At 37.7% G+C, this 25,294-nt stretch overlaps 6 protein-coding genes across 6 annotated transcripts; 2 read left to right on the forward strand and 4 right to left on the reverse strand.

Annotated features, from left to right (window-relative positions):
* Nucleotides 1–126: 126 nt before the first annotated feature.
* Nucleotides 127–5,605, reverse strand: LOC140769237 (mRNA-decapping enzyme-like protein). Its single transcript, XM_073109881.1, has 8 exons — nucleotides 5,316–5,605; nucleotides 5,168–5,208; nucleotides 4,826–4,875; nucleotides 4,059–4,203; nucleotides 3,682–3,738; nucleotides 2,066–2,192; nucleotides 1,362–1,829; nucleotides 127–420 (listed from the first exon to the last, which is right to left on the reverse strand). Exons 1-8 carry the CDS (start codon nucleotides 5,472–5,474, stop codon nucleotides 364–366), a joined length of 1,104 nt encoding a protein of 367 aa, XP_072965982.1. The 5' UTR covers nucleotides 5,475–5,605; the 3' UTR covers nucleotides 127–363.
* Nucleotides 5,606–6,473: 868 nt separating this feature from the next.
* Nucleotides 6,474–7,599, reverse strand: LOC140768170 (casparian strip membrane protein 2-like). The gene is made up of 3 exons (XM_073108330.1): nucleotides 7,196–7,599; nucleotides 6,994–7,117; nucleotides 6,474–6,897 (listed from the first exon to the last, which is right to left on the reverse strand). Exons 1-3 carry the CDS (start codon nucleotides 7,537–7,539, stop codon nucleotides 6,682–6,684), a joined length of 684 nt encoding a protein of 227 aa, XP_072964431.1. The 5' UTR covers nucleotides 7,540–7,599; the 3' UTR covers nucleotides 6,474–6,681.
* Nucleotides 7,600–8,502: 903 nt separating this feature from the next.
* LOC140768172 (vesicle-associated membrane protein 714) lies at nucleotides 8,503–11,728 on the reverse strand. Its single transcript, XM_073108331.1, has 4 exons — nucleotides 11,405–11,728; nucleotides 10,584–10,774; nucleotides 9,916–10,079; nucleotides 8,503–9,005 (listed from the first exon to the last, which is right to left on the reverse strand). The coding sequence occupies exons 1-4, from the start codon at nucleotides 11,619–11,621 to the stop codon at nucleotides 8,915–8,917; spliced, it is 663 nt and encodes a 220-aa protein (XP_072964432.1). The 5' UTR covers nucleotides 11,622–11,728; the 3' UTR covers nucleotides 8,503–8,914.
* Nucleotides 11,729–12,329: 601 nt separating this feature from the next.
* On the forward strand, nucleotides 12,330–15,604 carry LOC140768173 (peptidyl-prolyl cis-trans isomerase CYP18-2). Its single transcript, XM_073108332.1, has 6 exons — nucleotides 12,330–12,489; nucleotides 12,558–12,653; nucleotides 12,753–12,814; nucleotides 13,167–13,300; nucleotides 14,585–14,669; nucleotides 15,298–15,604. The coding sequence occupies exons 1-6, from the start codon at nucleotides 12,418–12,420 to the stop codon at nucleotides 15,341–15,343; spliced, it is 495 nt and encodes a 164-aa protein (XP_072964433.1). The 5' UTR covers nucleotides 12,330–12,417; the 3' UTR covers nucleotides 15,344–15,604.
* Nucleotides 15,605–18,490: 2,886 nt separating this feature from the next.
* LOC140768522 (uncharacterized) lies at nucleotides 18,491–19,482 on the reverse strand. The gene has a single exon (XM_073108825.1). It carries the CDS (start codon nucleotides 19,348–19,350, stop codon nucleotides 18,619–18,621), a length of 732 nt encoding a protein of 243 aa, XP_072964926.1. The 5' UTR covers nucleotides 19,351–19,482; the 3' UTR covers nucleotides 18,491–18,618.
* Nucleotides 19,483–19,710: 228 nt separating this feature from the next.
* LOC140768169 (sorting nexin 1) lies at nucleotides 19,711–24,693 on the forward strand. Its single transcript, XM_073108329.1, has 11 exons — nucleotides 19,711–19,864; nucleotides 19,969–20,106; nucleotides 21,319–21,454; nucleotides 22,088–22,221; nucleotides 22,460–22,534; nucleotides 22,897–23,056; nucleotides 23,173–23,306; nucleotides 23,411–23,479; nucleotides 23,659–23,738; nucleotides 24,138–24,198; nucleotides 24,285–24,693. The coding sequence occupies exons 1-11, from the start codon at nucleotides 19,853–19,855 to the stop codon at nucleotides 24,495–24,497; spliced, it is 1,212 nt and encodes a 403-aa protein (XP_072964430.1). The 5' UTR covers nucleotides 19,711–19,852; the 3' UTR covers nucleotides 24,498–24,693.
* Nucleotides 24,694–25,294: the final 601 nt, after the last annotated feature.

Here is a 25,294-nt window from a genome sequence, read left to right on the forward strand (position 1 = left end):
CGTTTGGCCCATAGAGGTGCTATTGTTATCTCCGCTGAGAATTTATTTCAGAAAAATGCAGAAAATTATTTTTAGAAGAATGCGAAAACCTGTCATAATTTTTCTGCTCTTCGTGAACAAACTTTTGCAAGGAACTGAGGAAGTCATTTAGAAAAAATAGGCTCAACCGACCATGGAAAACAATAGCTTTTGTACAAGCCCAGATTCAATTCAAACTAAATCAAAACGGTTCACTAGTCCCATTTACAGATTCCAGGAAATAAGTAAACAGGTCACATAAACACTGCTACGAGTTTTGAAAGATATACAAAGAGAAGGCAGCTTGAACCGCACAGAATATCAGCTTGAGACAATCCCCTCTTGTCATGAATTATGTGCATTCAGAATCTCCCGATATACCATATCAATGAAATGATCATTCTGTCAGAGACATGGAAGAAAATAATGGATTAATGTTCCTGCTTATACATGCATATAGAAGGATCATTATTCAAATGATACTAGAATTCAGAGCGCACAAACAAGATATAATTACTTAATTCAGGGAAAAAAAAAAGCTCCACATGCATTATGAGGATGCATCTGAATAGGGTATGTATTGCTCTTAGCTTGGTACAAACTGTGAATATCAAGCGTGCACCTTGAGACTTGACTCCAACTAAACATAAAGATGGTCATCTGGATATATTTTTCAGAAGATGCCCCGTGATAAAGGGTAGCCTTGATACAAGATGAAAGACATAGATATAATACGGATGAACAAGAGGTGCACATTAAAAGGGATGAAGCACATTGAAATAAGTGTGACAATATGGCTTACTAAAATATAAAAGAATGGGAGTTTGAAGAGAACTTCAAGCTTTAGAGGTTAGAGAAAGAAATTTGGGAGCTGTCCATGGTAGTCCAAGCTTTACATAAGTGGGATAAGTGCATGGGCAGGCCAGATCAGAGAAAGAGAACCACGACAAAGGGGGGAAATAAATGCATCACAAATTTTATAGTCCATTGACAAACAGTTATCGTCCAAGTTGACATTCATCTTGTCCTCCAAATATTTCAGAGCTGGATAATCAATAAATATTGCAAAATTGGGTAGCCAACTAAGTTGAAATGTTAGTAGAACCAATAAGATATAGCCTCTTCAAGTCTTCAATGTAAACAACTTATACGCAATCATCTCCAATTTAAACAGGTAAAATAGGCACAATATATATAGATATATATTTTGTGTGTGTGTGTGGGGGGGGGGAGGAGAACAAAGCAATAATCTCATTGTTAATTGCTATAATACTTGCTCCGCGGCAGTAGCATACAATTTGGATGGATATACGGAAGGAGCAATTCTTAGAAGAGTATATTACCTGTGCAAGCCTCAGTAATGCATCACGGACTTTGTCTCTCGTAATAACTGTGTCATAGATTGGAGATGGAGTGAGCGACGATGATGGAGCAGGTGGTGGAAATGGTTGAAGCAATGGAGTACCGCGCTGCATTGTCACAGGAGGATGGAGTGGAGTGGCAGTTGGAATGGAAGATGAAACCGGTGGCATCATCAACTGAGAAGATGTGGACGAAAAAAAGGAAGGCTTCACAAGATTTGCAGCATTGTTGGCAGCAAGGTTGCTGTGGACACTGCTGGATTCCCGAGTATCAAGGAGGGGTCTTAGAGGAATGGATGCAGCTTGTAGAGGTGCGGAAATGCTTGGCAGTGGTGATGGAGTGATAGTTGGTGCATGAGTAGATAAAGGAACACTAGCAGAAGATATATGTGAACCATGTGGTTGCCCCGGAATAACTGCATTTGATTTAGTACCAGTGCTTGCAGCTGCCTGTAAATCATAAAAATCTCGAAGTCAAAATCTAAAAATAAAGGGACTAATTCATGCCCCATAATTCTAGCCCTGAAAGAATTTAACAATTGTCTATCTCATATATCTGTTAAATAGCGCAGTCATGAGGTTAGTAGTAACATACTAGTCTCTCATTCAACACAAGGAACCCTCACATAGGTAATCCTCTAAAATATAAAGTAATGGGCGCCAAGACAAAGGGTAGATATACATACGCTGAAGAAGTTCACAAATGAATCATCAGGCATATCTTCAACTGGTGCAGCAGCGGATGATGTTGGTGGCTCCAGAGGACCCTCAATAACGGATAAACTAGGCACTGCTTCCAGTTCCTCAAACTCACTGCCTCAAAGATATAAATGAATCAATTTATCTCGAGATTACAATTTAGTAGATTAACAAAAATTAAGATTATTAAGATGCCACTATTATATATGTTGTGCATGCTTCCAGGAGGACCAAGGACACGAATACATTATCTAGTAAACACCATAAAATGTCCCAATGATTCCTAAATGAAAAAAAAAGAAGATTCTCTAACACACATGAATTATGATAACAAAAGTAAATAACTAATTTAAGTTTTAAAATTTAAGGAAAAATATGCATTGACTATCAACATTGAATTATTGTGAAGCACATCTGCATTAGATGACAAGGTATCACTACCTTCCTTAAGTGATGCATTAGTTTGTTGATGTTATCAACAACATATATAATCAATCCATGGTTCTTCAAACACTTAAATAGTAAAGGACAATCTAGCAGCATATTTTACAATGCAACCGCACCAAAACTAGTGCAAACATGTAGCATCTAAATTGAAAATCTACATTCTGTATAATGATCAGCAAAACACAGAAAAAATAAACAATCAGATACTCCACGTCTGGCTGATATAAAACAAAACAAAGAAGGTTGATTTTTGGTAATTTTAGAGCCATCAATATTACATTAAATTGTAAATCAGATTTACTATATAAGATGTATAAATCAGATCAATAATGTTGAACAATAATTTAGAGTATCAGAGTATTTAGGACAGCAACATTATTTGTCCATTGCATATTCAATTGGAATTAGGAATATGAATAAGAGGCTTCCACAAGATACAAACTGTAGCTCAAGACTCAAGATACTTTAAGTGATGAACATCATACCTATCAATTGCAAGTCTTCAACTAGAGTATCTTATCTTAAGGGTGCACTTATTAAGTTATGAACCAGTGTGAAGGCAGCAGGGCTAGCCCCTTGAGTCCAAGACGTCATGGCTCAAATCTTTAAAACAACCTCTTTGAAAAATGAAGATAAGATTGCATACATATTCCCTCCCCAGACCCCAGATGGGTGGGAGCCTTGTACAGGGGGCTCACTGAATTATGAATCCACTACTAGCAGTAGGAACCCTAGTTCAACTAAATGACTGCACATATGCATAATTGTAAAGAAATTTCTGATATAGAGAACTGAAGAAATGTGACAGATAAATATTAAAATCATAATCATCTAGCTTCAAAAGAGAAGAGAGGATTAGTTTAACATAATATAAGAGACCAGTCATCAAACTTCCCTTCAACAAATCATAATGTGCTACAAACTCATTGCACAACAATATATATCGCAACTAATCACATAAAAAGAAAAATGGTTTCTCTTAAAATGCCAACTGCTAACTCAGTAAAGAAATTAGTCTAAAATTCATAAAAGGATAGAGAAATTAAAAAAGAAAAGATACTATTTACAAAGACTGGAATTTACTATCAGGTGCCATCACTAATTTAAGTTTCTCTTTGTCTTCTTAATTGAGCAAATTCAGGGAATTTCAGGTTACCTTTTCGTTGATGATACCTTTGGCTTGGGAGGGATCTTCGAATATGCATTAAGTATCCTAAATAAAAGAGATTAATTTAGTATGACTGAACAAAGAGATATATTTAATATGAAGAAGTAACACAGTATCTACCAATCACAATAATATAGTTGGGAGAGAAGTGATGCAGACTAGAACAAATAATGATGAATATTAAAAAGATGTCAAAAGTCAAAACCACAGAGTAAAATGCAGTAAAGAGCAGAGCTTCTAAATGGAATTTTGGCCTCATCTAACTAATAACCTGCTAACATCCCCATCATGAAGTACACTTTCAACAGGTCCAAACACAGATTTGATCAAATGTCAATGGACAGGAAAAAGCAGAAAATTATTACCTACTGAAGAGATTTGCAACTGCTTCACAGTCATGAGAGTTGTAAAACCATATACCATTAACTTCTTGCACTGCATTTCGGTATAATAAATATGGGACTTGGACTTCGTACTCAAAATCTCCCAAAAGACCCTCAACCAGATTATCTGTTAAGAAGAGAACGGAGAAAATGTACTAAAATCACCAGCACAAGATAGAAAAAGAGTAAATTAAATCCAAGAATTTATCAAAGTTTATCTTCAAAAATATGGTGAGAAAAGAGCAATGAATTGAAAGGGTTGCATTATAGAACACAGATGTGATTTTCGAAGATTATGAATGACACTTGACACTAAGAGCTTATATAAATATATATAATTATGCACAATAGAACTAGGAAGCAACATACATTAATAACCCGAAGGTCAACTATTATGTATGTGAACACTTGCATTACAACAAATTCACTCCAGATACAGCTCTCAGATCTTAAATCTATCAACTTCATCATCAATTTGGAGGACGAGGCATGTAGAAATCGAAGGATACAATTCTACTTTACTTTGACCTTGATGAAACCGCCAGATAACTCAACCTGCAGCATTCATAGGCATCCCCCTGCTATACATGTTATTTATTATTGTCTATTGAAATATCGATTAATACCAGAGTACCATTTATGCCTAGAGCCTGTTTACACCAATTATATAACATTACTAAGTAGCTTAAATGGGACGATAAGATTTTTGACTTAACAAGAAAGAAAGATAGTGAGGGCATGTTCCATACCTGTATTGCGCCGATTCATGACAATAAACTGAAATCTTGGCTGTGCGTTCCTGCCAAAACAAAAGGAGAAAAAAATAAACGCACGCACTATAAGAATTAGTTCATCTTTTTACAAGACGTAAATGGAAGAAAAACACGATGTTTGCCAATTAAAATTCATGAAAAGAAGAATTGAACTTCCATATGAGGAAAAATAAGCTCGACTACAGTGATTCAAAGAATCTACACAAAAAGTGGAGATTTAGAGGAAAATCTGTCAATATACCCGCTCGAGAAGAAGAAAAATCACTTATTAACACAAAATCAACAACGTTAACAACTAAATGGTAACATCCGACTAACCTCTTAACGACGAACAGCGATCCCTCGACGTCCTTACGGCTCTAATGCAATCAATGGAGGGCGGTAAAACCAAACCCTAATCAGATGGGAGCAAACAAAAAGAGACTGAGCAAAAGCGGATGCAATCAGAGAGGAAACGGATCGGTACCCATTGGTTGAGCTCGATGTTGAACTCGTAGAAGGTGACATGTGCGGCGGTGAGAAGGATCTCCTCGACGAATGGGTCGATCCGCTGGAGGACGGTGAGGTTAAGCAACTTCGTGCTCTGCTGATCGAGATTGGGCATCAACTTCCCGTTCTGCGACATCGCGACACTGCTCACTAACACAAACCCTAAACACTAATTGGAGACGGACATTCGATTGATCGAGAAGAAGAGGAATTTGCACAAGGAGAGAGATGACCAAAAGGGACCCGCTGCTCAGGAGTCGGGAAGGACTAGAGTCACGTATAACCGTATAAAACTAAGCGGTTAATTGCGCTTGAAACCGGTTTTTACGGTACCCTCTAAATTTTTTTAGATTAAATTACAATATCACTCCTAAATTTTAGAGGTAAAATAAAACCAATAACAGTCACCATAAAAAATGTGTAATGGCCAACTATATTCCTAATAAATTAATATGTTCATCAATTAATAAAAAAAAGGTAAATTACTCAAATAATCTCAAATCACGTGTCTCCTCCACCAAACCCCATGCCAATCACCTTATTAAAGTATTCCACCAGAGACGACTCGGTGTGTAACCTCCCTATCGAAGCCTCGCCATCACTAATCTTTAAAAACTTCACCGGCTTGGACGAAGCGCTACTGATGCTTCCCCGCTAGTGATTCCACCATTACAACCAAGCATCTTCATGAGCCGTGAGATGACAAGCTTAGTTCGTTAAAAGGTAAATTCGAGGAGATCAAAAGGGATTGTCATAAGCAGTGGCGGACGTTGGCGGAGATCTTATCGGAGAGCTTGGTGGATCGGACAAAGATGATGAAAAGCAACCGATCAAGAAGTTGGCAAAGAAGCACCCTTGCTTTCACCATAGGCGGAAGCTCCTACTCAAGGCGGCGGATATCACTCTTATAATTTATAAACATTACTCTTTGTAATTCATAATTATTATTATTCTTGTAAGTTTTAAATTAGCAGCTCAAGCTCCGCTCATCTGGAACTCACCTAATTTGTTAGAGTCGTGCTCAAATGTCGAACTTGTTTAATAATTGATTCGAGCTCGAGCTGCCCTTAACTCCCTTGAGCTCGGGTCTTTTACACCCCGCCTAACAAAAGAAATTACAGTCTGTGTGTATTTATGTTCGCATCCACGAACATTATGAGGAATATATTTGAATATGCAATATAACAAGTTTACATGCATTTGCAACTTTAAATTACCATCAAAGATATAACACCACAACAACAACTCCAACATTCATACATGGCATTTTTGGTCACACCTATAAAGCACACACTGATTAAAGACAAACTTGAACAGAGACACACGATTGTTTGCAAACTCTCTTAGCACTTCCTCAGAGCAAGAGCAGACATCAACACCAGAAGCATGAAGAGGACAACTGCAATGAAGGAGCCCACCACTGCTCCACTAGTACGCTCGCAGAAGCTCTCGAACTGCAGGCAAATGGCAATCCAGTTGGCTCTGGTATTCCCAGTGTGAGCTAAGTATACAATGGCCGCAGCGGCAGAGGCTGCTGCTGTTGTTAGAGCAACCATAATCTGCAATTGAAACATATTGGATGAGTAACATTTATAATCATCTCGATGCAAACTTGGTCATATTATGGTAAGTGGATGCCATGAATAAAAGCTTACAAGGTCGAAGATAAGAAGCAGAAGTCGTGGGCATGATGCTTGTGGCCGGCAAATGGCAACAATGGATAAGGGAAGGGAGAGGACCAAGTAGCCTGCTGCTATAGCATTCCCAACAACGAAAAACCTGCACAGATGAAGTAATTCTTATACCTCATATTCATAGTTATCAGTTCACTTTGGCCCAAGAGAGAGGGACACTAACGTTAAAGCGGGGAAATCAGCAAAGTTGGTATGGAACTGGAAGTGCTCAGTGAAGAAGGGCAAGGTCTCATCGGTAGTTCCCATGGTGATTGCGGCGGCGAGAGTCGGAGCGAAGGCGCAAACCCTAAGAAGGAAGTCTAAGACAGCCAGACATCTCTTCCATCCTTCTCTGCCTTTGGTGCTCCTTAGGAGGAGAGGAAAGCGAGCTTTACGAGGTGTGGTTCTTGTAGTGCCATTAGTAGCAGTTGCAGGAGGAGGAGGTATAGTTGGTGCAAGTGGAGCTTTCTCATTGACATTCCTGCTGGATTCTGCGATGGGGATCACGGTGGCTTCGCTGGTGCTCATGCTTTTGACGTTGCAAGGTTTCTCTGGATGATGAAAAGAGAGGAAGAGCCTGGCTTTGTGTCTTACGAGTTTCAAAGGGTGAAGGCTTTATATCTTGGGTTTTTGTGAAGAAGTTGAATGATTGGTGGTGCAGGTTATGAGCAGGCAGGAGCAGTTGTTAACTAATCTGCATTCACCAAGCATAAACTTTATACAATTTTTTCTTTTATGGCTACTTTAGATAAAGAGGCAATCAGATGCATGTGTAGTTTGATATGAACTAGCTGTACCATTAAAGAGGATGCAACTGCAACTGCAACTGCACCACCACAAAAGTCTACATTATCATATATCATATTAGTTCCACAAAGGTTGTGCCATCGCAGACTTGGATATATCCAGGGAGCTCTAGAGCTCAAAGCACCTCCAAACCTACTCCAAGTAGGAGCCAGTTACCAACCATCAACTCCACCTTGGAAACAATCTCTCTTAGACTAGAAATTTTGGCCTTACGGAATTAAAGGATCATTTCGGATTCAAGAGTCGCAAGGTCACAGCTATGGAGTTCAAGCAATGTCATATTAGAATTTGGAATAGCAGGCCATAAGTCATGCAATTTCCACCGCAATTTCCACCAATATCCTTCAGCATCAGACTATCAGTAGATAAATCTCAACAATTTGGCAAGGTTCGTAAGCAGAAATTAAACTAATGTTATTTAAGCTTTTCATTGCTAATACTATTACAAAGTTGTAAGGATAGCAATGAGATGCAGAAGAAAATGAAAGAGAGAGGCGGAAAAGAAATTGACCAGGTGAAGGATATTACTGAACAACAAATCAATAAGATGGTAAATGCATAGGATAAATACATTAAATGCAGTCGATACATCAGAATCAATGACCACACAGCTCCTACTGTGAGCACACAACTATATGCTCATTCCAAAACAAAGTGAAGGGAAAAGGGAGAAGGCGGGAAAGATATTAATCAAGTGAATGATATTATTGATCAACAAAAAAATAAGATGGTAAAGACATACTATAAGTACATTAAATGTAGCCGAGAATACATCAGAATCAATGACCACACAGCTCCTACTATGAGCACACAACTATGTTCATTCCAAACCGAAAGTCCCAATGCAGCAAAGCTTCTACAAATAATAGACGAACAATATACAGAGAAAGCCCATAGAGTGAAGCAAATATATTGCAGGTTTCTGAGTTGACAACATAATCAGGACTTTTGAAGGAACTCCTGCAACAGAGTAACACTGCCGAATACCAAGCGCAGATCTGATACCTAAAATCTTTTCATGGATGAAGAGGGTATTCCGGGCAGACAAATATGCACCAAAGATTATTGTGCTTGAAGAAAGAAATCCACAATTTTATCATGATCTGCATGATGGAAGTGTGATGCCTCCGCAACAAGCAGCAATTATTATATACAGCAATAAAACTATCACAAATGTCAGCACGGCTCTGCATTGATAAGTAAAGCAGCAGATTAGTTGAAACAGTATTTTGCAAGTTATAGCCACAACTAACAAGTGACCAATGTTTTTTTTTTTTAAAAATTTAATGCTTGGTAAGTTCACAAAAGCAAGTAGTAAGTAAATGCTGTTGTCCTTTCTCAATTGTGTCGCCAACTCACAATGAACAAGCTCATTCAAGTGCTCACCTGACCAACAGGTTGTTGCCTCATTCCATTAGAACATGTGCATATCATAGTTAGCCATCAGTAAATTAGGCACTAAGGTTATCTAATGTTTGCTGTCAACTGTCATCTGCTGCTAATTCGCCAACTCACAATGAACAAGCTCATTCAAGTGCTCACCAGGCCAACAGGTTGTTGCCTCATTCCATTAGAACATATGCATATCATAGTTAGCCATCAGTAAATTAGGCACTAAGGTTATCTAATGTTTGCTGTCAACTGTCATCTTAATAGGTTGCTGCTATTTCTGCTTCTATGCTACAAAATGTATTTCGTGCATTTTCTTGATAAAAATGTGATAAAGCAAAACTAACACCAGCATGTAGCTAATAAACACTGCATAAAGTTAGTTGACGGAGTAATTAAATTATCTGAATCACTAGGCATCCTCGCTGTGACATCCAATCTTACTTTGTAGTTGTAAAACAATATGAGTATATGACTAGAAACATTAAAAAATAGAAACAGCTACAAAATCTACAGATTACACCTTAATTAATAAGGCAGGCAACTCTGTAGGCTAAGATCTCATATGCATCTTCTATGACATCACTAGAAGATGAAAGTCTGAATATTTTATGCCATGAAAATAAGAAACAAACCATTCCGCAATAGCAGAACAGACAAACATGCCGAAAAAGAGAGAATGAATTTAACATTTGTTTGAACACTTACAAAAGCTTTGCATTCTTCATCCAAAGTGCTCTCCTAAGTCGCCTAGATTGTTTTCTGAAGTGGAAAGCACTGTCTTGCATTGTGGCAGTTTTGTCAACAAGAAGTGAAATACGATCACCTCTGTCCAATATCTTCTCTATATTTTCTACCATGATAGTGTGTATCTGCCAAAAATTTTGGTGTCACAAGATTGGAAGTTTATCAAGTCAGGACTAACAACAAATCGAGGATAATCTGGTTAAAGTTAGAAACAACTTGAGATGCAGTTATACATATTTAGTCTCTCACAAGATATCGTCCCAAGAATCACATAAAGTAATTCAGTGTAAACAAAAATAATCATAGTCATGTGCATAGACAATTTGGTACAATGAGAGAACTGCAAGATCTTTAAGACTTAATATGGAGGGTGTCAATGTTAAGATATGATCCCAGCTATATTAATGACACTTGCATCTTGATATCCTTAGGCACCAAAGTCAAATTTCGGTAGGCAATTAGGACTAGTAGAAATATGGTACATTATAGCTTAAATAAGGAAAAAAAGAAATTATATAAAAGAATGTTAAAGGAGATTTTTTAAGTAGCATCAGCAAGCAACGTGCCAACGGTTAATTATAATTTGCTATCCTTGATAAGATTTTTTTCCTTGTCATTTGATAACTTGCCTCACTAACTTCACCTCGGACACGATTAAGTGTATCTGCACTTGGGTTACTTGAGAAGAACTCCATTTGCTGATGCAGAACTCTAGAAAATTCATCATTCATTGCATAAGCTAGTGCGGAACTAGCAATTCGGCCATAATTCTTCAAAAATCTCATGCGGATGTCTTCCAAGTAGAGAAAAGGAACTCTTCCTACAAAGGAAAGAAGAAACAAATAGATCTAAGCATCATATGTTCCCAGTCTGTAATCAAAACAGCAGAAGAAAAGAGAGACAATAATATTCCTAAATATATTAGAAACCCAAAAGACGCAATTTTTGTGAAATAATCCTAAAATTTGTGAAACGTATGTTAATAGTTAATAATTGTGGAAGTATGAGTCATAAATCCACATGAACATGACATCCAAAAGAACTCTTTCTTCTGGCCTTTTCAGCTTACATAAAGAGTTACGTATCCCAGTGATTCATACCTCCAACAGATACAGCCCCGTTAAAGAGACCACATTGACATTGCCCATCACCCTAATTAACATAGTCTGTGATAATCCCAGTATGTCCTAGAATATACGATCTTTTATGGAGAGCATAAAACTACCGGTTTACGTTAAAAAGAAAACGAACGATTCTAAATAATACAAGGCGTGAGTCTATATCCCAACACTAAAATCAAGTTATTCTTCTAAGCCACCTAAATTACTCGACAATTTGACAAATTCCCGCAACAATTTGAACAGAACGAGGCTATGAATCATCACACGATTAAAAAATCGAGAAAAATAGATAAAATTCCCAAAAATTGACGGAAAAGAGATTGGCTCACTTCCGAAGGTATCATTCGCCATGCAAAGAAAGGTGAGGCCATCTGATCTGAGAACATGGAAGATGTACCGATCCTGGGAGAAGCAAAGCCTGGAGTCGGCATCGGCTGGAAGCTTCTCCAGTATACGGCGGGCAACCGCGCCGGTGTTTCCGGTGACGGCAGCGAACTCAGCGAGGACCACCGTTCCCCTCGACACCACGGCGTAGAGAATCCCCATGCGTAAACGGTCGATCTCTCTCTCTCTCTCTCTCTCTCCCGATTTGGTCGCTAGGGTTTCGGGGACGAGTTGCCGGAGAAAGAGGAGAGGAATGGAATCGAGAAACGGGAATCGGATATTGTTTAAATATAACAAAAAGAAGATGGAAGTTTTTGTTATCTTTTGTTTTTACGGAAGCGGAAAGTTAATTCAGTTTTGCAATTTAAACCTTGTAAATATTTTTTCCTAATTAAAAATCTAGTCGCAAGAATTCCGAATGTTTTACCAACCTAAGCGTCCATATAAACTATTTACCTAACTGGCTAAGTAGTCTCTCACCCAAACTAAACAATGTTTTATGTGAACAGATTCTAAAATGCAACTCATTATTTCATAATAATAGATAAATTATATCATACAATCCACGTTAATTTAATTACTAATTTACTTTTATATAATTATAAATTATTTTAAATATCTTATCATAATTTGTTACTGTTTTCTTCGCATCTTACCTTTTTTTTAATAATATAGTTTGGATCGTGGATCATTTTCGTAAATAAGTTTGTAGGAAACCTAGTTTGGTCAATTACTCCGAGAATTCATCTCAAATATTTAATATCTAGGTGACTTGGCTTCATTGACCATAGTTGAGAATATCCCCGAAACCCCCTGTAGTATGTAAAATTACTCGAAAGCACATTAGACACTCCATAAAATTACTCCGACAATTCGTCTGTCTTTGAAACCCTTCTCCGTCTCTTTTTGCGTTCATTTGTTTCTTCTTCTTCTTCCTTCTTCCTTCTTCCCGTTGGTAATGTGGGGAAGCGCCGATGGCGGCCCTCCCGAGGTCACCTTGGAGACCTCCATGGGTCCCTTCACCGTCGAGGTAGTCCCCCTCTCTCTATCTCTCCCTTTCCTTGTCTATCTCTCTTCTCACGAGATGAAGTCTTCTAGATGTACTACAAGCACGCCCCCAAGACGTGCCGCAACTTTGTCGAGCTCTCCCGAAGAGGCTACTACGACAACGTGAAGTTCCATCGCATCATCAAGGTCCGAGCTTTCCTATTCCATCTTTAATTAGTTTTTATTTTTTACTTTTACTTTTTTTTTTTTGGTTAGTTTTATTAATCTGTGATATATCTGGAGTAGGATTTCATTGTGCAAGGTGGAGATCCGACAGGGACCGGGAGGGGCGGTGAATCTATTTACGGGTTAGTAACACTGATTACACTTCCACTCTTATAGGTGATAATTCTACTTGTTTTTGAGGTTATTTTATCGGCTCTAGAAGAAACCATTAGATTAGCTGCTGGAGGCATCCCAATCTGAACTTTAATTTGGAAATAATATATGGAGTTAGAGAACAAAAGATTAGTGACTTATTAGGAAGAAGAATTAGTGATCAAATCAATTGATTTCAATAAGAAGAATGACAATTATTTTATTTAGTTAAATCAGTTATGTTTTTGTTCTATATATGAGAATATTTGATCTGATTATAAAGGTGTTTAAATCATTTTAAATTGATAATTGATTTGAGAGCTTTCAATTGAGTCTTTGCAGTCCAAAGTTTGAGGATGAAATAAAGTCGGAGCTGAAGCACACTGGGGCTGGGATTTTATCAATGGCAAATGCTGGTCCAAATACAAATGGGAGCCAGTTCTTCATTACTCTAGCACCTTGTCAGTCACTGGATGGTAAGGCGCATTAGTTCATGATGGTATTTAATTCATCTATGATGTAAAACCTATATCTACACTAAAAATGAAATTCATGTGTCTTCTTCCATTACACTTGAAATTTTTTAAAGACACTGTTATTATGGTTTTTCCTTGCCCAATATGATGCTTGGATAATTTTAGCATCTTGCTCTTTTCTTGACTCTTCAACCACCGTAATAGTATCACTTTAGCCTAGTCCTCCTTATTAAAATTTGGGGTTTCCCATGATCCTAAGGACTGTCCAGTGTAGAAGATCCTTGAGTGTGGATATGGTTGCATCTAAATTTGGCGGTCGTTGATATCATGTAAATATTGACTCAATTGGAACATTTTTAATTCTGTAAAACTTGATAATTTCCATTTAGACGAATATTACCTCTGAAGGGTTTTTTTTTTCAAAGCATAACCCTCTAATTGGTAAGCAATTGAGAGAGTATTTGTTGATAGTCACTGGTTGCCGAGCCCTTGTGCCAAATAGATCTATAACGGCCCAATGTCTTAGGTGATGGTTGCTGAACAACCCTCATCTACAACCATGACAGGGTAGCAGCAAGATGCTCCACAAATTCTAGATGTTGATGATATATTCATGAAAAGTACTGATTCAGATAATTTGGCATGCTTGTCACTGTGAGGGCTTAAGGTAGATAAACTGATTATAGCTTGTTCTAACTTATAATATTATTCTATTTATTTACTACACATATATTCATAAAAGGGCAGGTCAAGATTATCATTATTAAGTGTGCAAATTTCAGTTTGACTAAGTTTCTGAGTACCACTAATCTTCTATAATTATGTCTCTTTGATTGATCTATGCGGAGCACTTTTTTTTCTGAACTACTGTTGCTACGTGGGCAGCTATGTGATGCATTTGCTTCATAAATATAATTTCTCATGCATATAGGTATATACATTTGTCAAATTATTGCTAAATGTTTTATTTATGCTGGCTTTCCATGCTTATTACAAATTGTATCTGTATCACAAGTTCATATCCACGTCTTGCTCTTGTTCAACAACCCCAATTTTACATTGATTTTTCTTGCACCTTGAGTTAGTGCAAGTTAGGCTCATCTGTTTAGTATGTTGTATCCGGCTGTTAGTAGTTATTGTGATATGACATGAAAATGAGGTTCTTGTCCCCAATAATGTTGTTGATTGCAAGAAGTGCTAAAACTGCATTGTGTTTCACATTTTTTCTCTATGCTCAAAATTTTGTGGCCTCAATAGTTTATACATTTGATTTCTGTCCAACAGGAAAACATACTATTTTTGGAAGAGTATGCAGGGGGATGGAAATTATTAAGCGGCTTGGAAGTGTGCAAACTGACAACAGTGATAGGTATGCCTTAGCTTACACATCATAAATTTCTTTGCTGCAGAACAATAATAATACTAATTAAACTTTAAAGTTATTCTCTTCTTAAATGGTTGGCTTTGTTAAAAGTAAATGTATATATATCTACTATGTCTTGGAACCGTTGAGTCCATGGATCCATGATTATGTTTTCTGTTTGTAAAGTTAACAAAACTGAGCATATGCCAAACCTTAACAGTGTTCTATCCTATATTTTCTCTTGTTTGTAAATGAATTTTAAATGTAATGCATCTCTTGTTCAATTGAAGTGGAGAGAGGATATACAGTTAAGTTGCTCTGTTTTTTAATGTGATAACTCTTTTTCAGTCTGGTCTTTCGGTTGGCAAATACTAATATCTTAAATATGTTCATTTCGCTTTATCTTGACACCATTTTTTGCCAGCATCTTGTGATTAAACTAGGCATATAATTCTTTACAATGGAACTGAAAATTGGGTTCAATTGAAAGGCGACCATTGAGAACAAATCAAACATTACTTCATCCACGAAGAAATGTTCCAAACTTCAAGAATTGAGTGGCCTCTTGCATTCATAAGTATGTTTTCCTTCCTGGTTACATTTAATTTTAGTATTCTTTTCTTTCTTTTTCCAGGCCCATCCACGATGTGAAGATTTTACGAACCATCGTCAAAGATTGAGTACATCATTCAGGAGACTTCATTTGCTCCGTAGATCAAAACGTTTTCGGCTCAACCACTTTGTAGTCATTATTATGCACTTAAGAAACTATGTTTTGTGTGTTAAAAGGACATAGCTGATCATATTACCGTTGTTGGAGAGGTAAAGTCTTGCAAGGAGACGTTCAATCTCCTCGGAGAATTGGGTCTGTTGTGCTGATTTCGGTGGAACCGATACGTAGATGGTAATAAAATTAGCAGTAATGCTAGGTTATCTCATAATTCATAAATGTTTAGGATAGTTATAATGCAACTTATACAAGGAAAGACTAGATGCTAATCAAAGGAGTTGATTTCTATCCTTTGAGCACGCTTATAAGCAACCCTATGACAGATCCCAAAAATGGCCTACTTTTAACTTATCTCTACAAGCTTCGGATAAGAACAAGACACGTTGGTCATTCTAAACCCTCGAGATGAAAGGAAGATTATCGGGGAAAATTCTGATAACAAGTTAGTAAGGATTATATAATAGTATTATCTTTTGAATCCAAATTATGCAAATATACCGTTCCGTTCTGGAAGGAACTTGCGTTCACGAGCTTTATTACTTTAGGCTGATAAATAAAATTCAAACACCACTATGGTTTTTATTATAATTCTTACAGCCACTTAATGATAAAAAGATATATTTTATTTACTATCTGATGAATAAACAAAAGAAAAAGGTACTTCTAACTCTTGCGACTAACGATTTGACAGATTTTTCATAAGAGAAGATAGGTCCTCCTCTTTGCGCAGAAAACGAAATAAAATTTAACCATAACACATCGCATGATATCATTAAGACATCAACAAGTTATATGATATTATTAAGTATCACTTTCTTCGATCCTGCTTAACCAGTTAATATATATATATATATAGAATATAGGACAAAATCACTTAGTAAAATGAGAAAAGACCTGCCTCATGTATCCTAATGGCATTGGTCCCAACCTCACATGCATTAATAAACCTTTCCTTTATATAACATAGCATAAAGGGATCAAGATATATCTGTGTAAATTTAACAAACTATAACAAACTATACACAGGAGATGCATAAACATTTTCTGAAAACAAAGATGCAATTATAACATATTTAGTTGCATTCTGTGAAACAGGTCACAGTGGAACAATATTGTCTCTTGGCGCAATCAGATAATATAGGCCAACCATGATCAAGATCTGTGTTCACTAGTGCGTTCTAAAAATTCTTGTGCACACAGGAGAGAACACAGAAGCCGTATTACAGCAACCAAAGCAACATATGATACTCACACCCTAGATTGAAAAGAGCGAAAAAGAAGTAAAGCTTACTTAGTAAACTTCTACAGTTGGATTATGAAAAAACATCAGGTCGAAATCATAAGGGTCCAGAATTCATGGTGGTCTTGAAAATAAAGCATAGAGACAATAGAGGTCTTGAAGGAAATGATAGCATATTCTCCCCCACATCACTCCTACATGAGAACTTAGAACAGGAATCAAAGAAAAATGGCAACAAGACAAAGAATCAAGAAGTAACTTTCTCCATCTGCAAGAAGAAATCAAAACTTAGAAGTATAGAAAAGAGCCATTGCATCACTAGATGGTGAAAGCTTGCTGTTTCAATTAGCCTAAATACCATGCATGTGCATCCAGCAATCTACTACAATAAAGCCTATGGTTTCAATTTTCGGTTTTAATTCTTCTTCACAAACTGAATTTGAGATATGACGAAACAATGACAAAGGCTCCATTATGTAAACTTGTCCAGGCATCAATTTACCCATTAAAAGGATAACTTTAAGGTTTAGTTAACAAGACAATTCTCGGTTCTCAATCATCTAATAAAGGGGCAGTCAAACCGCAGAGCAATCTTCATTTGACCTCACCTTAGTTGACATGAAAATACAGTAGATACTAAATCATGTTGATATTAATAGTATATGAGTAATCTAATTAGTCAGGCAAATGCAAATTTGAACCTTAGTTTCGATCAGCAGTATTGTTCCTATAATGTGCAAAAGCCAGAAGATAAAGTGAGAAGAAAACCAATATATCCATTGATGAAAGACAAACTAGAAAAAACATCTCTAAATTCACTACTGTCATAAAGATATCCAAAAATGACAATTGTGATTATAATTCATCAGTGACCTTTACTCAAAGTGCTGCTAGTTGCAAAAATTATAACATCACTAAAACTATATGAATTGGTGCTATGATTTTTCAGCAATTCATGCACTCCATAATAGATTGTCTCCAATCAAGACTACAGCTGATGAACTGAAACAAAATCAGTGTTTACAGAGATGTGCAAGAAAACAGCTGACTTTCATAGAACAAGAATGACGAGCTGAAACTAAGAACAATAAGGGATGCCCCAAAGCACACTCCTTGTGTATTACTCTGACCATAATATGACATCGTCCAAACTCCTAACTAAACAATGTCATCATTGTGCATCCTCGACCATTAAAAATTTAAACTTACTTTCATTAAGGTTTATTAAGCAGTGCTACTGCATGCTCTAAAGAGTCCTTCCACATAAGTCACATGAAATGTACTATAAATTTTGCCATCCAACCATTCCCATATTAATGGCATAGTGACCGGAAGAAAACATTGTTTCTAATTGAACACATAAAAGATTATTCTCCTTTACATTATATGAAAGCAATAATATCAAAACTACCGCAACAAATTGGCCAACCCTAAATACACTGAAAGAAAATGGAAACAACACGTATGATCTAAAAGTGGACCATTACTTCCTTTTTTTTAATTTTAGTGCCTTAGGGACAAGATTAACCTACGTGCCCTCAGGGACTAAGGTTACAATGTCTTGGTGCTTTTCATAGGATCAAGTTCTGTTAAGATGGTGCATATGTTGAATTCTGTATCCTTTTGCATATAGTAAGTTAGTAACTCATGAAAAAATTGGGTTTTGTATTCCACGAATTGAAATGCTTCAAGTTCTGTACCACATAAGGAAAAAAATCCTTGTCGAGTAGCAGTTCTAACAAATTGGCACACAACTCATTGAGATAGAGAAGAAAGAGCGGAAGATAACCAATGATCTAATGGTGTAATCTGAGAAAATTATACCTAAACAATACCAACAAGTTTGAGGACAGAATGTTACCTAAATGAGAAAGGTCTACACTTTATTCCAATCTGGCAAAACAAATCTTCATCTATTTCTTTCTGTTTCTAAGAGGATCAACATATGTTCATCAACACATACCAAAGAAAAGGACTTGCAATAATCAATCAAGAAAACCTGTTTTCCTCCAGATAGCATTGCGGACCTGGCGCAGATCTCTCCCCTTGAGCGTCCTCCCGGCCCCTTCGAGCACTGAGAATGTCGTCATCGGCGACTCCTTGGCGCGGGCCTTGGCCACGATCTCATGCGGCGGGAGCATCTCGTCCTCATCCCCATCCCCCTCGCCGACTTCCTCCTCCACGACCTCGTTAGGTCCCCTTCTCGCCCTCATGGCGGCGACCGGTATATTGACTGGAGCCGACTGGGGCTGGATCCTGACTCCCGGGATCGAGAGAGAGTACTCTGGCTTCGGCTTCGGGATCGCCGGGATCATTCGGGCGGCTGAGGAGGTGGAGGCTGAGGAGGCCGGCGAGATGGAGGCCGAGGGAGAGGAGGAAGCGGAAGAGGAGATGGATGGCCTCCGTTGGAGAAAAGAGGCGGCGGAGGCAGCGGTGGTGGACGGCGGGGATCGCCTCCGATCTTCCTCCGGGAGGGCCGCGAGGATGCCCTCTGCCGGACGGCGGAAGGCAGCGGTGCGGGTGGAAGGGGAGAGGGGGCTAGGGTTAGGGATTGGGTTAGGGTTGCGAGTCCCCGATGAAAGAGGAGAGACGGCGCCGAAGAGTTCGTCCTCGTGGAGCTCGAACCCGGCGGCGGCCCCACTGGAGTCGGCGCCGGGGGAGAAGATGCCGAGGAAGCGGTCGGAGCCGGGGGACCTCTTGGGGCGGTAGCGATCCATCTCGGCTCTCCTTGCCTCGCGTCGACGGCGCGCCGCGCGATGAGCAGCACGTGGTGCGTGCGACTAGGAGAGATGGGATTGAGATTGGAAGATCGTTGAAGATGGGAGACGGGGATAGAGACTGGTAGTGGGGTACGGATATTCACAGTAGGTAGGTAGAGAGGCAGTTTTACTTTTCGCTGCAAGATTCGTGCGAGAGTGACCGGGTGGGGGGATACCGGGTTTTGGGTCGGGTCGAAAGTGGATGGATGATAAGTAGCCCAGTTGCACTAATTTCTTTTCATCAACACATCCAACGCCGCCGAATTCCTCCACATATCCGCAAACCACGTGGCAAAATCAGAAACCCATCCCACGGTAGGAGATCCAGTATTACCAGAAGACCTTTTTGATATTTTATTTCTTCGTTGTTTTGTTATTCTCTCGGCAGTCAGATTCGAGGTCGCCCCCCCTTCCACCCTCCCTCCGCCGGCGATCACCGGGGATCGACGTCGAAGCAACCATGATCTCAGCGGTATTTATGCGAATTACGATCTCCTTCGTTCCTCCACTCTCCACAACCCAAAGTCTGAACTGGAAATTTCCCCTTTTTCTAATACCTTTTCTTTTATTCCGCAGCAGAGAAGCCCCTCGGGGTCTTCTTCGCAAAGCCCCCGATCTCCATCGGCGCAGCCGTTTCTCGCCGTTTCGGTTACGGATCCCGTCAAGCTAGGAAACGGCGTCCAGGCCTACATCTCCTATCGAGTCATCACCAAGGTAGTGTCCGGTCTTCGGAAGTATCACCTTATTAGTGTTACTTATTCAAAATTTGGTGAATATATGATTTATAGTTGAGATTTTAGATGAATAGTCCATTGGGTTGGCGTTGATTGAAGTTGCTTTTCTTGGTTGTTTGTCATTTGCTCCTTCTAAACAAAATTCGCGATATCTATTTTCTGTTTGAAGTAATCTGTGAGTATCTCTTGTGATCTTTCTACTCCAAGGTCAATTGAGAAAAGAAGCGAATTCTTATGATTAAGAACACAGCGTATGTGGACATTATCTAATACAATATGAAAGGATGCTGTCATAGAATGGATATCAAATAATAGGCTGTCTGTTCGTTGTAAATGAGTTTGAACCTAAATTCGATTAGGAGCTTGCCCCTTTTCCCCTCTCTCCCCTTCTTCCAAATTAGTTAAGGTGAAGGTTTGGGTTGCAAAATCTTGAGGGCACATGACATCAGCCTTACCTATCACACTAAGTGACACCCCTCTGTTTGAATAAATATATTGCCAACATTATTCTCATATTAATTGTCTAATATCCTTGATTTAGCTATTCCTAGTAGCATAATACATGACTGTCTGTTTTATGTTAATCTTGACTTTTCGTAGATGTCGGTAAGTCAACAAGCTGATTATAAACATAATTTGTTGCAATTTAAATGCAAAGGTTTCCATATTTGTTGTAAACTGCCTACGGTCATAATGATTACAAGAATCAATACAAAGGTTGCAAATCTAATTTTTTAATTGTAAGTTATGTAGTCAAGTAAGAAGAGAAGAACCTCTTTCTCATTCCTTTATTATTATCAAAATTTGTTCTGAATCATCTTAGGCATAGCTTCTTCAATCTATTTGTTATAATATTCGTACTGCAAAGCACATTTAGGGAACTATAAAACGCTCTTTGCTTGTTTGAATCGTAATGATGTAGCCCTGTAGGAGAGTAAAAGATGTTTTTTTTCACTTAATAAGTGTTAGCAATGTTCTATAAAGGAATCTAAATAGATAAGATATTTCTTTCTTGCAACTGGGAGAAGCTATAACTAGCCTATAAGCCTAGAACAGTTCATACTTACAGTCTTCTCATCCTTCCATAGCTGAGAATTTGCATGAAGTTGCGTCTTGTCTTTCATAATAGAGCTGGACTCTTTGTGGCATTTCTCTTTCTCATTTGTTAACTTGTGTAGTTGTGCCTTTACAGACTAATCTACCTGAGTATGAAGGGCCAGAGAAAATTGTTATTCGGCGTTACAGTGATTTTGTGTGGTTACATGACAGGCTTGCTGAAAAGTACAAAGGCATTTTTATTCCTGCTCTTCCAGAGAAGAGTGCTGTAGGTAATCCGGAAATCATTTTTCCATGGAGCTATTTATTCAATTTTCGATGCACAATTTTTTTTTTCTTGAAATGATTAATCGTGACTTTTTTCCTTCAATAACAGACATAGGGTTAACCTTATTCAGTTTTATCCCTTGTAAATCTGATTGAGTTAATAGCATAGTTCAAAGTTCCGGTTTCAATTTTAGTTTTGGCTTGGTTAAAAAACAAAATTTCGGTCAGTTTTGGCCGATTTTGGTTTTGGTTCTAGTTTCATTGTATCGGTTTTGGGTTTCTTTTGATAAATAGTCTTTTTTTATTTTATTTTTGAAATGTATCACACAAAATCTAATAACATTAATAACGTTGATATTGATTAGGTATAAGTTGGTTTCAAGTTAAATTCAGCTTAGAATTTAAAATATACATTAAAAATATTGTTATTATGGTTGTTTCGGTTGGATGCTAGTTTTGGGGGCAGTTTCGGATCGGTTAGGACCAAAATGTGAAATGTTTTGGTGAAAAGTCTCGGTGTTGGATGAAATGTCAAACCATGGTTAATAGATCAAGGATTTCTTCTGAAAATTGGTCTGTCTCTCTTGTATTGGTTCTACATAATGACATATGTGGCTAACTTATTTCTATGATCCCAGAAAAGTTCCGCTTCAGTGCTGAGTTCATTGAAATGAGGCGTCAAGCATTAGACGTGTTTGTTAATCGAATAGCTTCACACCCTGAACTCAAGCAAAGTGAGGATTTGAGAACCTTTCTACAAGAAGATGAAGAGGTACAAGAAGTTTGTACTGTTTGGTATCTATAGTTAATCATGCATTATTACATGACTGTTTTAGATCTCAGAAATCTCTTCTGCCAATACCATACTAAATAACCATCATGTCAAATACATGTGATAGTTTGGTATATATCAATATCAGTAAAAAATGGATTTTGCTAGGATGCATTATATTTATTATTCTACATGTATTATCTCATGCACAATTTAGCTTTTGACATTCTGAATGCAGAAAATGGAGAGAGTGAGGTCTCTAGAGACAGGCATATTCAAGAGGAAGCCAGCAGATTTGATTCAGATATTTAAGGTACTCTTTCTTGTGGTCTGGAGGAATTGGAGTACAACTTTTCATAGTATTCACTTGCATGTGGTTGGAGTATTTTTTAGTAGAACTTGGATCTAGAAGATAGCAGTATGCTCTGTATATCTGAATTGTGTTCTTAGTAATCAAGGCAGACCTCTGGGTTTGCCAGTCGCTTCTCTCTCTGAATACTGCAATATGTAGTAGGCTGGCGCTGATAGCCCAAGATATTTTTTCCTTCTTCTCAATGATTTCTTAATTTGCTACTGATGATATTTTTCAATTTCAAATTTTGGGAAGGATTTTTTTTCTTTTGATAGTTCAAATGTAAAAAGTGGCAAATAATGTCAGATATTTGATTGTTATAGGATGTACAATCAAAGGTAAGTGATGTTGTTCTGGGAAAGGAGAAGCCCATGGAAGAATCTGATCCTGAATATGAGAAGCTCAAGCATTACATATTTGAGCTTGAAGATCATCTTGCTGAGGCGCAAAAGCAAGCTTTCCGTCTTGTCAAAAGGCACAGAGGTACTGATCTCAGTTGAAGTAGATGTGTGAGAATTAATTTCTTATCTTTTTTTCAGTTGTCTGATTTTTTGTAGCTGAAACTGATTGATACATTTCTCTTAATCTTTTCTCCTCAGAGCTTGGACAATCCTTGTTAGAATTTGGGAAGGCAATTAAGCTCTTGGGTGGTTGTGAAGGAGATTCTCTAGGGAAAGCATTTTCTGAGCTTGGTTCTAAGTCGGAATTGTTATCAATAAAGCTACAAAAGGAGGTTGCGAGAAACTCTATTACATATAATGTCTTTCTTTTCTTTACATGTGAGACTCATCTCTTTTACTGTGTAACTTTGTGATGGTAAACCTACTCTTGCTTCAGGCCCAGAACCTTTTAATGAACTTTGAAGAACCATTGAAAGATTATGTGCGTGCAGTGCAGTCCATTAAGGTTCGCTTATCCATTAGACCCATAGCAGAAGATTTTCTCTCCTTATTGATGATCCTACATTGAAGTTATTGCTGGAAGTGCCTAGTTATCTATTGCTGTAAAATTCTTTAGGAATCATGACACATGGAGAATTTTTTATGCCTGAGATGCTTGCTGATCTATCTTCATGATGTAAACAGGTCACTATGGCAGATAGAGCCAATGCTTTCAGACATCAGTATGAGTTAGCTGAAACGACCAAGTTAAAGGAGATTAATCTGTATGTTTTACCATTTCTTTGATCTGCTCTTTTTCTAACATAACTTGTCATTCATCTCTCTTCAAGATTTCTTTCCTATAATATAAATGGCTTAGAATTATCTCCAATTGATGATTTCAATCCTTTTCTAACTTAATCTGTCATTGGTCTGTATCTTTTACCAAATATTCTCTTGTGACACTTTACTATCAAATAAAGTGCAATAATCCTTAACCCTAAAGTAAAATTTGATGGCCTAATGATCATGCATGCAATTGGCTTATGGTAGACTAACTTGAATGGAATTTGTGCATCATTTGTGCTTTTCACTAATTTTTCCATTTGAATCCAAGTTCTGGTATGGAAAGTCTGTTTAGTCAAATCTAAAGATTGTTCACTCCGGATTTTGGTTTTCTGCAGCGACAAACTGATGCTTATGCGTTCCGAGAAGGCTGCAGAAGCGGAAATTGAATACAAAGAGGTACAATTTTTTCATACACCCACAGTCTTACATGCTTGTAGGTGGCAGCTTCTTTTGGCTGATTTCTATGTTGGGTACTTGCACAGTTGAAAGTTGAGAGTGAGGAAGCAACCAAGAGATTCGAGAATATTGTTAGATTGATGAACGAAGAAATAGTGCGGTTCCAAGAACAGAAAACAGCAGACATGGGACTTGCATTTCATGAACTTGCCAAGGGACAAGCAAAACTTGCTAATGAGATTGCAGATGCATGGCGTAGCATCCTTCCAAAGCTTGAAGCTTGTTCTCCTCCATCATAGTGTAATGAGTTACTGAATAATAGCATTTTGGTGGTTAGACATGTTAGGTGGAATCGATAGACTTTTGATCATTTTCTTGTAATGTTTTGGAATTTTATTTATGATTTTTGTGCGATTTCCATATTGTTCAGATGACGCTTGGCCTTGACTATTTGTAGAAAGAAAAATCAATTCAACCTCATATTAATGATCCCAACTTTACCAGCCTACCAGGCTAACAATGAGACTGTCAGGCTTTTAGAAGCTGTTAAGTAATTTGTACCCGAGTATTATGACATAACTTTCTTGCTATATTTAAAATTCTTGGGGCTCTGTATGCCAGTTGATCAGGTTGAAGTCGCCAGCAAAACGTTGGATGTTTCTGACGAGTGATTGGATGATGTTTTCATAACTATCGCAGCCAATATTTGGCTGCTAGTGGAAATCATGACTAGGCTACCATGATAAGTATTTAAGTTGATCTTATGATATATGTTTACTTATTTCCCTATAATGGTCAGCTGACATTTGCATCATGTATTGTATGAGCAAAAACAAAATTAGTTTCTCTCATCATCTAGTCACAATCTATTTAGTTACACGGGATTCAATTTCTAATTATGATGCTCAAACAGAAGAGAACTGGTAGATTCATTTTCTTCAAACAAAAAATTTCACTTCTAACTGCAGGATGAGTTTGAAGTCAATCCAAGACTGCCGAGAAAGAGGCTGCAGATTGTCACAGGAATTAACTGTTAAATCCTAAAATATTTGCCCATTTCTAACACTCTTTTATTTATTTTTCTTAACATATTGAT

Source organism: Typha angustifolia, chromosome 10 (genome assembly GCF_048772165.1).
Source record: "Typha angustifolia cultivar Huaian chromosome 10, ASM4877216v1, whole genome shotgun sequence".
Classification (NCBI taxonomy): domain Eukaryota; kingdom Viridiplantae; phylum Streptophyta; class Magnoliopsida; order Poales; family Typhaceae; genus Typha; species Typha angustifolia.